General features: G+C 39.8%; 1 protein-coding gene across 1 annotated transcript in view; it reads right to left on the bottom strand.

Annotated features, from left to right (window-relative positions):
• Positions 1-858: 858 nt before the first annotated feature.
• Positions 859-15,922, bottom strand: part of RXFP2 (relaxin family peptide receptor 2) — a gene marked incomplete at its 5' end in the record, with an annotated part of 66,339 nt that continues 51,275 nt past the window's right edge. Inside the window, 5 exons of the mRNA XM_017973025.5 lie at positions 859-2,121; positions 6,856-7,074; positions 10,824-11,234; positions 12,251-12,480; positions 15,116-15,187. Of these exons, the coding sequence (XP_017828514.5) occupies positions 1,862-2,121; positions 6,856-7,074; positions 10,824-11,234; positions 12,251-12,480; positions 15,116-15,187 (1,192 nt within the window). The remainder of the gene's footprint in view (positions 2,122-6,855; positions 7,075-10,823; positions 11,235-12,250; positions 12,481-15,115; positions 15,188-15,922) is intronic.

Genomic DNA, 15,922 nt, shown 5'->3' with positions numbered 1-15,922 from the left:
TCCATGCAGCTGCCACCTTCCCCAGAGTATCTGGTCGTGTGCCTCTCCTCATGCCTACTCACTGCTCTATAGCAAAGTGCAGGCTTTCACAAACCACAGTTCCCAAAGACTTGGTTCATGGACCACGAATGATGCTTTACAAAAATGGGAGACACGTTGATGCTAAAATTATGATACCCTAGGCTCAGGATCGACTCCTTATTTATGCTCCTGGTGTTAGAAAATGTATTAGGAAATAAATCATAAGATGATCAAGGACTGGCAAGGACATTTAATAAAATGTCAGCAAGTCTGGAAAACAAGTTGGGAAGCAATTCATCATACTGAAGAGACAAGATGGAGAAAAATCTGAAGCCATAAAGGAAAGGGTAGCATAGTCAATGGGTGTGAACATTATTTCTAGAATCCTAATGAAAATATTTTATTACACATGAGAAATATCTTACTTGATCAAAATGAAGGAACTCACGTTATGGTTTTAGTCAATAGTGAATAATAACAAGTAAATTTCTAAAATGGCTTGGACCCATAAACTCTGAATTTCTTTCTCTTCTGGATGCTACTGGATAAAAGGAGTCCATTTAGTAGGTAATCAGAGGTGTCGTGGTGGTCTTAGTCAGCTGCTTACATTTTATCTCATTAAGGAAACTCTGAATGAAGTGAACAGTGAAGAAATTAAGTAACGGCCTCATGCTGTGACCAAAGGGGAAGAGAAAGAAAAATGTAGACTGTGCCTTGTGAACTGAAACACTGTGTTTCCTGGCTGTATTCATTATCAGGAGAAATATGCTTAACAGTCAATAAACCCCATTCATGGTCTTTGTGAAGCTTAAAATAATATATGGACAAATGCAAAATATAATTTTATTTACCCGATTCTCATTTTCACATATGATTTTTTTTTCAGTATAAAAAATGTCTTGGCTTTCACAAATATTTTTCATTTTCAAAAAGCAGCCCCAAACTTAGTTGCTTTTTTGTTAAAAACAATCAGAACAAAACAGTGTGAATATGCAAACAATCCCAAATAAAACCACAATTTTTGAATCCCCTTTAGCACTTCCTAGCTGTGTATTTAATGAAAGCAGAACTTGCCAGCCATAGGAATACTGCTCTAAATAAATTATGCTTTAAGAATATGAAAGTGTAGTTTTGGCAGTGAAGGTATCCAATTTTGCTTTGTGCCCTAGGTGACCTTAAGAAACATATCTTAAGAATTCATCTCTTCTGGCATTAAATACAATTCAAAAGGCGAATGGCATTAGGCTTCATCAGTATGACTCTCTAGTCATAGGTTAGACATGATAACCTTGTCTAAAGTTCTGTTTTCAAAGTAGTTATTCCACTGGCCTTCACAGAGTAGGACTTCTGGTAGATGAATATTTTGGAAATCCTTTGCTGTTAATCCAGCAGGATGCTGATGGTTTTATTTGATATTGAAAAAGCAAGGAAAGAGATGTTAGACTTCTGTTATTATGGCCACACTGGAATAAGATGTGAACATTTTTATTTCATGGACAGTGCAACCCGATGTGAAAGACCACACAGTGCCAACCTGTGGTCATTTGTTGGTGAGTTGTGTTGATTTTAGAGATCAGCTGCACTTCATATAGTGATATATGAATTCATGTGTGCATTTCAGGCATGTAGGGTGAGGAGAGGAAATTTTGGTGCTGTCCTCAGCATGGTTGGTAGATAGTACAGCTGCCATTGGAATGCTGTGACAGGAGCCATTCTGCTGTGGTCTCTGTACAGAAAGGCTTGCCATTGGGAAAGATGAAAAGCATTGCAGATGTTATTTTCCAAAAGCTGTCCCCCGTTTTAGGTAGTCCACTGAAAGTCCAGTGATCCAAAATCATTGCTAAGAAACTGGTTTCATTATACTGTCTCCAAGTGTTATTTTGTTCAAAACCCCAAGTTTCAGGGAAGAGGAGTCATCTATCCACACAATGGATGTAGATAAACTTTTTTTTTTTATTTTAAAAATTGATTTGCTCCGATGTCTGTGCAGCAGCTCTTTCAACTTGTCCTTAAAAAAGCTGGTTGTGAGAGTATAGAGGATTGGATTCAAAGCACTGTTTACTGGAAGGAAAAAAATCACTATCCAGGAAGTCATTGTGTCTGGAAAAGGAAGCAACGTGTGAAAAAAAGTTGAAGTTTTAAATAGACGTAAGATACAAATAACACTTTGCACTCAATGCTATTTATGAGAGGGATATATAGTACATTTTAAGTTTTCTCTCACCTGATGGAAAATTTCTTTGTTGGAAGAGCACAGAAACTATGAATTCAAGATCTTATGATTTAACTTTTCTGAGTTTTAGTAAATAATGTGTAGATCATTGTGATATTAAGAGGAAAATGTGAAACATTTTGTAAACTATAAATTGCTATATAAGGCATTTTCCCCCTATTTTATTGCCTACCTTTATATGAAAATCACAAAATAAAGGAATAATTTTTAGACAAATAGAGGGGGGTTCAAGAAACGTCTCGTCCAGAAGCCAGATCTGACTTGGTCTTAACTCCATTCAGTTCTCAAAGCTTATTGCCCTGCCCTGGTGTTCTGGTTATCCTGTTATCCTATGAAAAGCTTTGAAGAGCAAAGAGGAATGCATCCCCTAAACTTGGTGAAATTATCTTGTGTGCAGCCTTACAAATGCTAATAGAATATTCAGGGAAAGAGGCCACAAGAAGTTCTTTGTGAGGTGAAATTTGGAATGATAGCGTCCGTCCTGAGAGCATCATTTGCTTGGTTAGCATGAAATGCATTTTCCCCTTTTAAACACAGCCTAATCCTGTGGCCGGACACTTAGCTAGGTGAGCGTGAGCTAATGACTTACACTTCCTCAACTTCACCTGCTCTCTCTGTTAAAGGGGGTGAGGGATAACTTGCTCGCTGAATACAGTGGGCTGGAGCAGAGTCAGCTCTGCTGATACGCTTTTTTGGCACTAAGACCTAAGATCCTCAAACCTCATCACATGATGCTACTTCCTCTCACATCTTCACAATTTCAAGGCTCTCCCCACTCAGGTGGCTGGTAAGACCCATGATGCTTTCTCTCATCATCCTTTGTCTGTTCTCCTCCTTCTCAATCCCATAAATTGTTTCTCCTTCAGATACTGTTACTTTGTTCTTCTCTTGACCCTGCCTTGTTCCTTACATCTTTCTGTTCTTCCTCTCTGTCTTCTTCCTTTTCCATTTCTTTTCTGACTGTTTATCTGACCTTTTTTCCTGTTTTCCTTTGATCTCTTTCCTCTCCTTTTTAATATTTGCCTTCTTCTCTTCCTATCCAATCTTCTCTTCCTTGTCCTTATTTTTTTTTAACTGAAAGGAATATAAAAGAAAAAAGTATGTTTTAGCCTGTCTTTAATTAAATGAAGTTTTATATTATTTGTGCCTAATTAAAAAAATTAGATGATCCGAATGGTCAGTGTTTGAAGAAAAACAATGTAAGTGGCCTTTTTCTGTTGTGCTTGCAAAGGGAATTGTGACTACGAATCCCACCCCCACCTCATAGGAAAACAATGCCTGATAGCCCTTTCTTTCAACTAGGCAAAGGCAAATGGGCCATATAAGTTCCATACGTAAATTCCACTCTGAATGAGATCAGGTGTGTTCAGGGTGGTATGGCCATAGATGTAAGTTTCACTCTGAATGAGACTTCTATAATATTAGCAGCAGCTGAGTTCTGAGATAGTTGGGCTAACTCAGATAGTTGGCCTGTCTTTTAGGTGACCCCAGGTACTGTTGGCGACATGCCATGACCAGTAAACCCTAGGCTTCTTAGAGGGTGAGGACAGGGTGGGTTTAGGTCAGGGAAGGCAGCATTTCTTACAACACCATGGGAAGCTGGGTGAGCAAGAAGAAGCTTTGTCAGCCGTGATCATGACATTTTCCTGGTTCCACTGAGGTGTTCAAGACAAACCTCAGACAATTGAACTATAAATGTAAAGAAAGACTGGTGTGTGGCCCAATAATGTCTCCACAAGACGATGTTCCAGTGTTCTAGTTCCCTTCATGGGGATATTTACTAAGCTTATCACGATCTGAGGTATCATAGACTCACTGAGGATGAGGAGCTCTGCTGCCATCAGATGCCCTTGGTCACCAGAGGTCTCCTGGTTCTAAATCAGGGAGTGTTATGGGCCAAATTGTGGTTCCCACTTCAATTTACATGTTGAAGTCCTAACCCCCAATACCTCAGAACATGGCTGTATTGGGAGATAGGGCATTTAAAGAGGTGACTAAGTTAAAATGAGGTCATTGGGGTGAGCCCTATTCCAACAGGACTGGTGTCTTCATAAGAGGGGATGTGGACACAGGAAAGGTGGCAGGGATGCACACACAGAGGAAAGGCCACGTGAGGATACAGCAGAGCGGATGCTTCCCGTGAGGCAATGAGAGGGGATCAGGGAAGCCAAACCTGCTGACACTTTGATCTTGGACTTCCAGCCTCCAGAACAGGAGGTTCTTCATTCTAGCAGCCCTAGTAGGCTCATACAGAGAGAAAAGCCTCACAGAAGATTACAAATGGGCAGGAATTTGAGAGACCATCTAGAGAGGCTCAGTGAGGTGAGGTGAGATGGTCTTCCTGAGATCCCTCAACAGGTCAGTGGGAGGGGCAGGAGAGGAACCCAGGACCCCTTGTCTCACTTGCTGCTGGGTCCTTCTTCCACCACACCACCTGCATCACCTTGCAAGTGGGAAAGCACATCAAAAGGTGTGGAGACAGGGTCAGGCACAGTGGCTTATGCTTATAATCCCAGCACTTTGGGAGGCCAAGGAGGGCAGATCACTTGGGATCAGGAGTTTGAGACCAGCTTGGCCAACATGGTGAAACCCTGTCTCTACTAAAAATACAAAGATTAACCAGGTGTCATGGTGCACATCCGTAATCCCAGCTACTTGGGAGGCTGAGGCACTGCAATCGTTTGAACACGGGAGGCAGAGGTTGCAGTCAGCTGAGATCACACCACTGCACTCCACTCCAGCCTGGGCAACAAAGACTCCCACCATCTTGGAAAAAAGAAAAAAAAAAAAAAAAGAAAGCATCGAGACAGCAGTAAGGGGGTTGATGAGGTTGATCCCCCATTTCATTACTCTTGGACCCGCTCAGCTTCTTTAGTTAACTAAGCAGTTACTCAAAAACACTGTGTGAAAAACACTGGAAAATGTGCAGAGGAATAAGACATATCCCTCCTCCCCAAGCTTATAATCTGAAGGACGCAATGAACACACTCGGAAATAGTGCTGCCATGAGGGAGTTCACATGAGGCCCATAAATGAGGCGTAAACAAACCATCATGGACGTTTAAGCAGCTGGGTTGCATGGAAGCAGGGTGAGGAGAGATCGGAAATGGCACCGCGCCACGGAAGAGAGCGCATTTGGGTTGAGCCTTGGAGGATGGGAAGGAGTGTTTAGTAGGCTAGAATCTCAGAGGTTGCAAGTATAATCCAGGTTGGAGGAACAGCTTCAGCAAAAGCTGATGTTTTCTCAGAAAAGTGCAGAAAGCAAAGCGCAGTCATTCCAGTGGGCCTGGATCATAGTGTATGAGGGTGGGGTGGGAGGTAAGAAATATTATAATGCTCATTCCAGCACACGGACTTTATTCCATGAGCAGTGGAGGACAATGGACACTTTTGTCCTGCTGAATTTGAAACATTAGGATGTAAAATTGAGGTGTCCAGGTAGCAGTAATAGATTGGAGGCTGTTCACCAAGTGAACAACTGTGACCATTAACATTTAATTAACTCTGTTCTTCACGTACCATTGGCTCTTCCCACGTGACCTCCCACAAAGCCTTCTTAAGGCCTCTGCTTTCACCACCCAGCAAAGTCTTCCAAGTCTTCAGCCCTGATCTCCTTCCTAATTTCCGCTTCCATATCCTATACGGCCTGAGGAACATCTGTGCCTTGTGGAGACAGAACTGATAGGTTAAGAGGATGGTATGAATGTTGTGTGGCATTTTGCAGCAAGACATTGGACAGAGCCTCACAACTTCATGCACAGGAGGGACATAGGTTGTTACAGCTGTTTATCATCTGTGCATTCATCACTCTTTCATAAGGGCTTTCAAAGTATCAGGAATCCTGCTTGACGCTGGGGAGTCAAGATGTCTAAGACACAATTACTGTCCTGGATCAACTCCCAAGTAGATCTGTAATTGGCTGAAAATGTAGGTTGAAGATGATTCTAAACTATTTTACTAAGAGTTGGGTTAAAGCCCTGGGCGGTGCCTCCTAAATAGCTCAGATCTCTAGATCCGAGAAAGGGCTTCAGATGAAATTCTGGTAGGGAAAGTTGATTTTCTCTGGTTGCAATAGGGGTGTGTGCAGGGAACTTGGCCTTTTGGAGGAGACACTTTCAGGAAATATCTCGTGCTCCGCAGAGCCCAGCATGCCATTTCATGGCTAGGACCATGGAATAGAATGGTGGTTCTAGGCAGATGTGTGTGTATCAGAATCACAGGGCAACTTTTACGTAACATCCCTCTATAGGTCTTAGGCTCTAGAGACAAAACAGAGTTCCAGGTGGATCCTGGGTATGTATATTTTGATTTTTTATGCATATTTCTAGTTAAGAACCAATGTCTTGCTCAGGTAGAAGCAAGATACTCAGACTTAGTTTCTCTCTAGCTCCTGCTTTTTATTATTCCTGGTTGGATTGTACCACTACTCTGTTGCTATTTTAGAATGCTAATTATAAAACATGGAGGGAAATAATAACTCTTTGTATTGGAACTGTAGGTTTTTATGGATAATTTATTATATGTCTTAGATTCTGGCCTTATCAAAAGAAGGATGTAAGAAGGCACCATGTATTATATTGGGAATGATAGAAGAGACTGACCTGGCATTTCCACCCGGAATAGGGAAAGGATTTTAATTACAAATACAGGAATCCAGCAGATGGCATCAGAGAACACTATAAAAAGGAAACGATTTGCAACAGCCATGTCTCTTCCAATGTGATTCCTTACTTCTGTGGTCTGCAAGGCGGTTTTTTGAATGGAACAGAACATAGTAATATAGGAAAACACAATGATGAGAAAAGCCAGCAAGTTCACACCTGTTGGGAAAAGCACACTTTTAACTTCTCAGGCGTAAAAGTCAACAGTAAAATTACTGTGGTACAGGTTGAGTGTCCCTATCCAAAATATTTGAAACCAGAAATGTTTTGAATTTTAGATTTTGGAATATTTGTGCATATATAATGATATATCTTGGAAGTGGTTCCCAAGTTTAAATGCAAAATTCACTTATGTTTTATATTCACCTTATACACATAGTCTGAAAGTAATTTTGTAGAATATTGTAAATAATTTTGTGCATGAAACAAAGTTTGCATCCATTGAGCCATCAGAAAGCAAAAGCTTCAAGGTGTGAAATTTTCCACTTGTGGCATCATGTCGGCATCAAAAAGCTTCATATTTTAGAGCATTTCAAATTTTGGATTTTCAAATTAAAAATGCTTAACCTGTACTTAGATGTTAAATACAGTGCCTATTCCACGGGTACTTCCAAAAAGCATTCTTTTATATAAGCCCAGGTTCAAGGGAAGAAAGACAAAGAAATTGGGTTCACCGGATGAAAAAGAGATTTCAAATACATAAACCCTTATGAGGAATTCTATACTTCCAAGATTCAGATCTCGGCATATCATGAAGTAAACTCTAACTCTTTTGAAGCATGAAAAGAAGCTATTTTTGGTTTTAGCTCTCTGCAAATTCAAACCTTAAGGGATTACTATAATCATATGCACATCTCAAGAAATAAATACATCCCCATTTTCTTATCCTATAAACATGAATAAAATAACCTTGGAATTTATCATGAATATAATTTTCTGAGAAACATTATTTCTAATTTTTTTGGTCTTAAGAATAATACATAGAACAAAAGCACATTTTTGTTTATTTTTCTTCACATTTCTTATAGCAATTTAAACTTATGGTTCAGAACCTTTTAAATTAATTTTAGTAAAAAAAAAAAAAAGAAGAAAAAATTCAAAATTCAACGTTGTGAATCACTCTTTTGGCCCCAAATATATTCACAAGATCCCCACTTAAGGTCACTATTCCCTTTCATGCTGACTTCTTAGTCACTTGGTTTTCTTTATTCTTGCTGTCACTAAAATCCTGAGTTATCATCTCATTTCTCACAGTGAACATAAGAGTTGCATATATTTTTTCAGTTGTTAAAAAATATTAGTCTGAACCTAGACTGTATGTAAGATTGGTGAAGTCTAGGGAAAAAAATACTTTAAATATATCTGTTATTTTTATCCAAAACATTTCTTATTCCATGAAATTCTGGTATAAAGCCATACGGTAAAATTTTATAAAACTGGTTTGTCTTAGGCCTCTTTCCAAGAAATTTAGTTAAGTGAGAAATAAAATCACTCTGTTGGAAGATGCTCCCCTGGCCAAATTCTGATAGCAGACTTACAAAAAAGTATCAAAAGTGTATGTTCTAGGCTGGGCATGGTGGCTCACACCTGTAATTCCAGCACTTTTGGAAACCGAGGTGGGCAGATTGCTTGTGGTCAAGAGTTCGAGATCAGCCTGGCCAAGATGGTGAAACCAGGTCTCTACTAAAAATACAAAAATTAGCCAGGGATGGTGGTGGTCACTTGTAATCCCAGCTACTTGGGAGACTGAGGCAGGAGAATCGCTTGAACCTGGGAGGCGGAGGTTGCAGTGAGCCAAGATAGTGCCACTGTGCTCCAGCCTGTGAGTAAGACTCTGTCTCAAAAAAAAAAAATAAAGTGTACACTCTAAATGCATGATATTAACATAAGAAAGATGTTAACAATGGGGAAAACTGGTTGGAGCATATGTGGAAAATTATACTATCTTTGTACCTTTTCTAAAATGAAAACTATTTTCAAATAGAAAATTTTAAATTGTGTATTCTTATATTCTTTAAACAGAAAAAAAATTTTACTTTAGAGTTCTGGGACTCCTCTCATATGCAAATTGATGATGATGATTGTATGTGTTTGTGTGTGTGTGTGTGTGTGTGTGTGTGACTATGTCTTTATCTATCTGGAATATGTCCCAAATACTTAACCTTTTTGGGTTGAGCTCCATGCCTGCATGGTGTGATTCACCACACCAAGTTTCTTCAGCCCTTCATCTTACCCTGTTCCCTGGCTTTGGGCCTAGGAATCCACTATGTCTTCCTGGAACACAGACCCCACCCCACCCTCCTCTGCCTGCACTTGGCTGATGTGTCCTCATCCTTTGGGCCTCAGTTTGAATTCATTTCTTTTGGGAAGCCTTCCCTGGTCCTCAGATCTGGGGCTCCTAGAACATGCTGTACTCTTCTGTCATGGCATTTATCAGCCTGTGTCTGATGTGAGGACATATTGACTTGTCTGTTTCCTCCTCTGTGGTCCGTAAGGTTTTTAAGGCTGGATTTGTTGTATCTCCAGCACCTAATATAGTATATAGTGCACAGCCTATAGTGAGTGCTGAATAAATGCTTATTGAGACAATGCATATCATGGGTGTCTGTGTGTGTGTGTGTGTGTGTGTGTGTGTGTATTTCAGGGAGTCTCTATTAAGTGCACCTATGCCAGGAGCAATGAGGAGATGAATGTTAAGGAAATACAATGAATAGCCTATAATACTCTGGATCCTGGGAATGATGTATCCATGATCAAATAACTACCAAATAGGGTAGTGTGTGAGGGGTAGTACTAAAATGGTGCAAATGAAGCGTTTTGTTTTACAGAGGAGGAAGAGAAGGAGTAGGTAGAGAAGAAGTGGGCACAATGGGTTAGGGTCATTTCATGATGAGTTTTAAGTGACTTATTTAAATTTGACCTTGATAGTATTAGGGAGCCATTGAAGGTCTCTGAGTGGAAGTGTACACAGATCTTTTGATAGTCAGAGACTATAACAATGGTAGTGAACAGATAAACTGGAGGAAGGGGAAGGCCCCACAGGTTAAAAGACCAGTAAGGGCTAAAGTAATAATTCAGAGTTGAGGTATTAAGGTTTCCAAATAAGGCAATAGCAGTAGATAGAGACCAGAAGGAGCAGCAACAGAAGCAAATTTTGATGGAAAAGAAAGGACAGGAGAGCTTGTTGACTTCTTGGGTGAGAAGAAAAGATTAGAAGGCAGAGTCAAAAGAGTATTGCCCCCAAGAGAGGACATGGGAATGGCCTTAATTTTAAGCAGGAGGGATACATATTAGAAAATAGAAAAAAGTCTTTTTAACTTTAAAGGGCTAAACTTTTCATTCATTTGTAAGAGAACAGAGTCTTCTTTCCCAAATATTAGGAGGAATTGAGAAAACTGGAAAGAAAAGAGCTTTATTAAGCATCCTAACATTGCTGACTTAAGAGCTGCATTTAATAAAAGCAATAAACCTTCCTGGTATTTCCATTCGGATATCTCTCACTTGTCAGTTTCCTGAATTTTATGATTATTTGTTTAACTCATAACTAGATTGTAAAAAAAAAATGAGTTTAAATAATTTGGTAGGGTTGCAGGATGAGGCACTAACCTGGAATTCCTCCAGCTCATAGTCATTCATATAAACATGAAATCAAAGGATCTTATGGCTAATGAAAAAATCATCCAGAGATCCTGGTGGTATGTCTTTGTGACCCATGCTAAATCTTGTCTAATAAAAAGTTTAATAAAAACTTCAATAAATACAATAGTAAAAACTCTTTTTTTTAAAAAAAGGACGCAGTCTTGACTATATGACCTCACTTTCTGAAATAGACAAATCCACCTTTGCTGAAATTTAAAGTATTTCTAGCAAAATTATGTTTTTACAGGAAATGAAAAAATATAATTTACCTAGGAAAATTCCAAGGGAATACCCTTTGCTTCCAATATCTTCTGTTTGGTCATAATAAAGTGGGAAACATACTCCATTTTTCCCATAAAAGTTTCCAAAATAATCCTCATTCCAAAATGGAATTACAGCTATTAAAAATCCGGCCATCCAGATGCAAATGAGGATGACTGAGGTCTGCCGTTTTCCAGGCCGAATGTTACTGAAGGGGAAGACAATGGCCAGGAACTTCTCCAAAGTCAAGTAGGTCAGTAGCAGGACAGAGACTTCGGTGGACAGCATGGCCAGGAACCCCATGAGGCGGCACTGCATGCTCTCCATCCACAGCAAGGCATACTTCTGATACTGCCCTCGGTATTTTATATCGAAAAAGCCAACAAAGAACAAGTAAACACCCATCAGGCAGTCAGCACCTGTGGAAGAATCCAAACAGCATATGTTGTCAGTTTCCAATGTCTCTGTTTTAGTTTTCTGATTAAGTCTATTTCCAGCATTTTAATTTTCTAATTAGATCTAGTTCCTTTCATCTTATATTACATGAACTAGTATAAACGTCTACCAGAGTATCAAGAAGTGAATGGACTTAAAAACCCGTAATATTTCTAGCTGGGTACAGTGGCTCATGCCTGTAATCCCAGCACTTTGGGAAGCTGAGGCGAGTGGATCACCTGAGGTCAGGAGTTTGAGATCAGCCTGACCAACATGGAGAGAAACTCCATCTCTACTAAACATATAAATTAGCCTTGCCTGGTGGCACATGCTTGTAATCCCAGCTACTTGGGAGGTTGAGGTAGGAGAATCACTTGAACCCAGGTGGTGGAGGTTGCAGTGAGACGAGATTGTGCCATTCCACTCCAGCCTGGGCAACAAGAGCAAAGCTCCGTCTCAAAAAAAATCTGTAATATTTCTAAAGTACTACACTATGTTTTTATTTTATAGTTTAAAAAAATAGAAACAGGAATTTTCTGGAAATTGGAAGGGCTAGTTGTTAAACAGTAACGTCTATTATCTTTATAGTTAATAAAGGGAATCATTTTCTGGGCATAATGAACATAGGTGTCATTGTAATTGAAGTTAAGCTTAATTTTATCACCCACAAAACTTTATAATCTATCACTTGACTCATTGGTTTCCTATCACCCCATTCCCAAGATGTACTCCTGAGAGCAGGCCACTGTAAGGTCATACAACCTAAAACAGAGCCACAAGAGCCAGAACTTTTATGCTTAGGAAAAAAAAATATGCCCAGGATGTATAAGTCATATTAAATGCCATTAGTTGAAAGCCAATAAATACACACACACACACACACACACACACACACACAGAGAGAGAGAGAGAGAGAGAGAGAGAGAGAGAGAGAGAGAGAGAGAGAGAGAGCAGCTCACAGATGATATCCTAAATCTATTTATATTGGAAACATACTTACAACAAAGGATTTTGATGGACATAGCGTGAGTTGTATTTTCAGCTTTTATGAAAGATCTCATGCCAATGACAAAAAGATTTCCAAAGCAGATAATGAAAGCTATAACCCAGACAAATATTCTGAGGATATCGTTAGCCAAGAGGTCCTCAAATGAAGAAATGCCGTCAGTCAAGGGCATGCATATTCGGACATGGGGAGCATAGGAGCAGTATCGAAAGTTTTTGAAATAACTAAAGTCAAAGGGAAAAGAAGTGTCACTTTGCAGCAATGATGCAGAGACTACAGTTGCAATCCTATCGGGGCTGCAACTGTATGCTGGGGATACAACTTCACTAGGTTCATTTATTTTTGTTTAGTAGTGTTTACATAATTAAAGACTTCTTTATGAAATACTAGGCAATATCCTTTTAAAGATAAGGAACCTAAAGGTCATAGGAATTCAGTGGCTTGGCTGAGGAGAGTTGGGGTGGATATGAAAATTTGAAATTTAAGGGGCTCTGTGTTCCCCAGTCACATTGGTCTATTGATTATTCTGTAAGATATTATGAAAAGTGGATTATCATTGTCAAAGTGATCTCTAGCAAACCTTCAGGGGCTTGGGTTTGGGATGGGAAAAGTCTGTTGTTGATCGCCGAGAACATTTCTGCCTTGCCCTGAGTTCTAAACACTAAGGTCTGTTCACTTTGACTAGCCTTCTCTTCCCTAACACTGGTAGGAAGGAAGGGCCTCTGAGACTAGGAAAATGCAGTTTCACTGGATCTGGGAAGCAAAGCAGCTGCCTTAAACACAGATTTCTTACTAGGGTTGGGAAGGACTTAATTTCTATGGGAAAGTAAGTTTGTGTGTGGGCAGTGGAGATGGGATCTGGGCAGAAAGCATCTGGAAGTGCTGGGATTGACTGGTGAGGTCACTCGGCCATTGCCATTCCCCAGACTTGTGTGTTTAGAACTTTTTCTCATAAAACTTACTCTATTTTTATTCTTTTGCTACTTCTTTAAGTTCACATTTCTACTCTTTGCTGTCAGTCGAATTCATTTTTTGTTATTTCTCATTCTTTTGTTATTTTTGTTTCAGTTTCTAGACCAAGGCTGCCTGCCATCAAACCCTGGCTGCCTGCACCACCTTGCCTCTTACCCTGCAGTGCTTACTCCACCCAGACACAAACCGTCAGACAAGCCCCGCTCATGCCCTGCTCAGAGCCTCGCTCCCCTTCCTGGAAGATTCTTCCCCTGGATACTTCCAGGGCTGCTTTCTCCCTCCATTCAGGTCTGCTCAAATGTCACCTCACTTCACCTTCCATCCACCCCATCTCAGTGGTAATCCTCAGTCCTCCTTCTATCCCGTATCTTGCTCTATTTAAATTTGTATACTTACTCACTATTTATTTGTTTGCTCCTTTACTCTCTGGTTCCCAAAATAAATGGAAGCTCTCAGGCACAGACATCCTCTCTTTTGTTCATCATTGTGTCCCTGGTGTCTAAAGCAGTGTCTGGCACATGTAGGTACTCAACAAATACTTCTTGGATCAGCAAGTGGATGAGGAATAATTTAGCTTTGGATATGTCCAGAAGAGAAACGGGGCAATTCTTGCCTTCAAGTAGCTTACAGTTCAGCTTCCTAATGTCTATCATCCAATTAAAGGAACCTGACCTATAACGAACTCTCTTTTCTTCTCCCTCCCTGGAGTCCCAGGCACACACTTGGTTTGACTTCTTCGTTCTTTTAGAATTCTGTTATGTCTGCTGTCTTCAGATAGAACCATCTAGCATCTCTCAGTGGTTCAGGCCCCCTTGTGCTATGACCACACTACTTGTTGTCAGGTGAAAGGGATGGGGGTGACGAGGTGGGGGTGTTTTAATAAACAAAGGACAAGGAATGTGAAAGAAGAGTAAGTAGGTTACTTAGCAGAGAATTAACTAAGCTAATGTGTTTTCTGTTAATTGCTGAGCCCTTCTTGACCTTGGCCTGAGGTCTACATTTAATATAGCAGCTTCTCCATCAAGTTCTACATAGGTTGAGTTTCTCTATTCTAAGAAGACCTCATATTCTGCCTACAACAAGGAAATGATATCCTCATTAAATATCTAATAGTGCCACAGAAAAAAATGAACAAAACCATGTGGAAATGCATCCAATGACACTTGTCTTTGAGTAATCACACCTACTGCATAGACATAAACAAAATGTTCTCCCAAAAGAGCACCTTCGCAGCAACCATTCCATCCACTTGCTGAACCCGACTTGTAATCTTACATGAAATCCTCCCTACTTTTGTGGATAACAATGGTTAACTTTTGAAATTAGGAACACATAGATTACACAGTTGATAAAGAAATAATTATGTTATAAACACACATATTAACACAACTTACACAGTGCACTTTAGCCAAATATACTAAAGTGACTTATCAAAAACTACTATAAAGATTAATTACCTCCATTTTGTAGTGCACTTAGTAACAGTAACAACACCTGGAATTTATATGGCACTTTCTTCCTAAGGGCTCAAATCTTAGAGCAGCCGACTGCTCAATCATGTGAGGTGAATTAATGTTTCCAGGTCGCCTTAGTACCATTTAGCCAGTGACTTCATCTTGTGTAATATGTGGCATTCTGGTACCCTGATCTCTTATTGGGCCTCAATTGGATAAACAGCGTGTTTCCAGAGAGAAGGGTCATTCATGTCGGCACATCATAATATTGAACTCTATTTGAACAGGGACCAAAGGTGACAAAATTAAAAAGTTCTCAATAAAATGACTTTTGTTGCATAAAAACACATTGCAGTGATATGTTAGACAGTTTTCATGAGAGCATTTGAAACATTTTACCATGCTTCCTCCTCCATTTTTTATACATACATACATGTGAGAAAGATTCTTCATGGGTTGAAACATTCGTGTGTTTATATTTGGAATCTCTATCCTTTCCAGGTCTCTGGAAAATACGTACAATAGGTTTAATGCTGTTGAGATGAAACATTTTAATAATTGCATTCTTCATCATGTCTGAAATACAGTGCTTCAAGATCTATGTTACCAATGCATATTAGGATGAAGGCTTTAAAGTACATTGTCTTAGAAAGAGGGGCTATTTCAGCAAAGACCTGGAACCAGCCCAAATGCCCATCGATAATAGACTGGACAAGGAAAATGTGGCACATATGCACCGTGGAATACTACGCAGCCATAAAAAACAATGAGTTTGTGTTCTTTGCAGGGACATGGATGAAGCTGGAAACCATCATTCTCAGCACACTGACACAAGAACCACATATTTTCCCTCATAGGCAGGTGTTGAACAATGAGAACACATGGGCACAGGGAGGGGAACGTCACACACTGGGGTCTTGGGGGCAGGGAGGTTCAGAGGCATAACACTGGGAGAAATGCTGGATGTAGGTGATGGGGGGATGGAGACAGCAAACCACCATGGCATGTGTGTACCTAGGCAACAATCCTGAATGTTCTGCACATGTATCTAAGAACTTAAAGTACAATGAAAAAAAGATATGAAACATTTTGCGATCTTAAAAAAAAGCAGCTATTTCTATTTATGCCTCTTGCAGTTTGGCACTGATTGTATCACTTCACATGCAGAATTACATTCTAATAGAATATATTCATTCATTTCTTTGATTTAAGAATGGCAGTGGTGATTTATGTGTGATTA

The sequence above is a fragment of the Callithrix jacchus genome, chromosome 5, assembly GCF_049354715.1.
Source record: "Callithrix jacchus isolate 240 chromosome 5, calJac240_pri, whole genome shotgun sequence".
NCBI lineage: Eukaryota > Metazoa > Chordata > Mammalia > Primates > Cebidae > Callithrix > Callithrix jacchus.
This window is presented reverse-complemented; position numbering and strand designations above follow the sequence as displayed.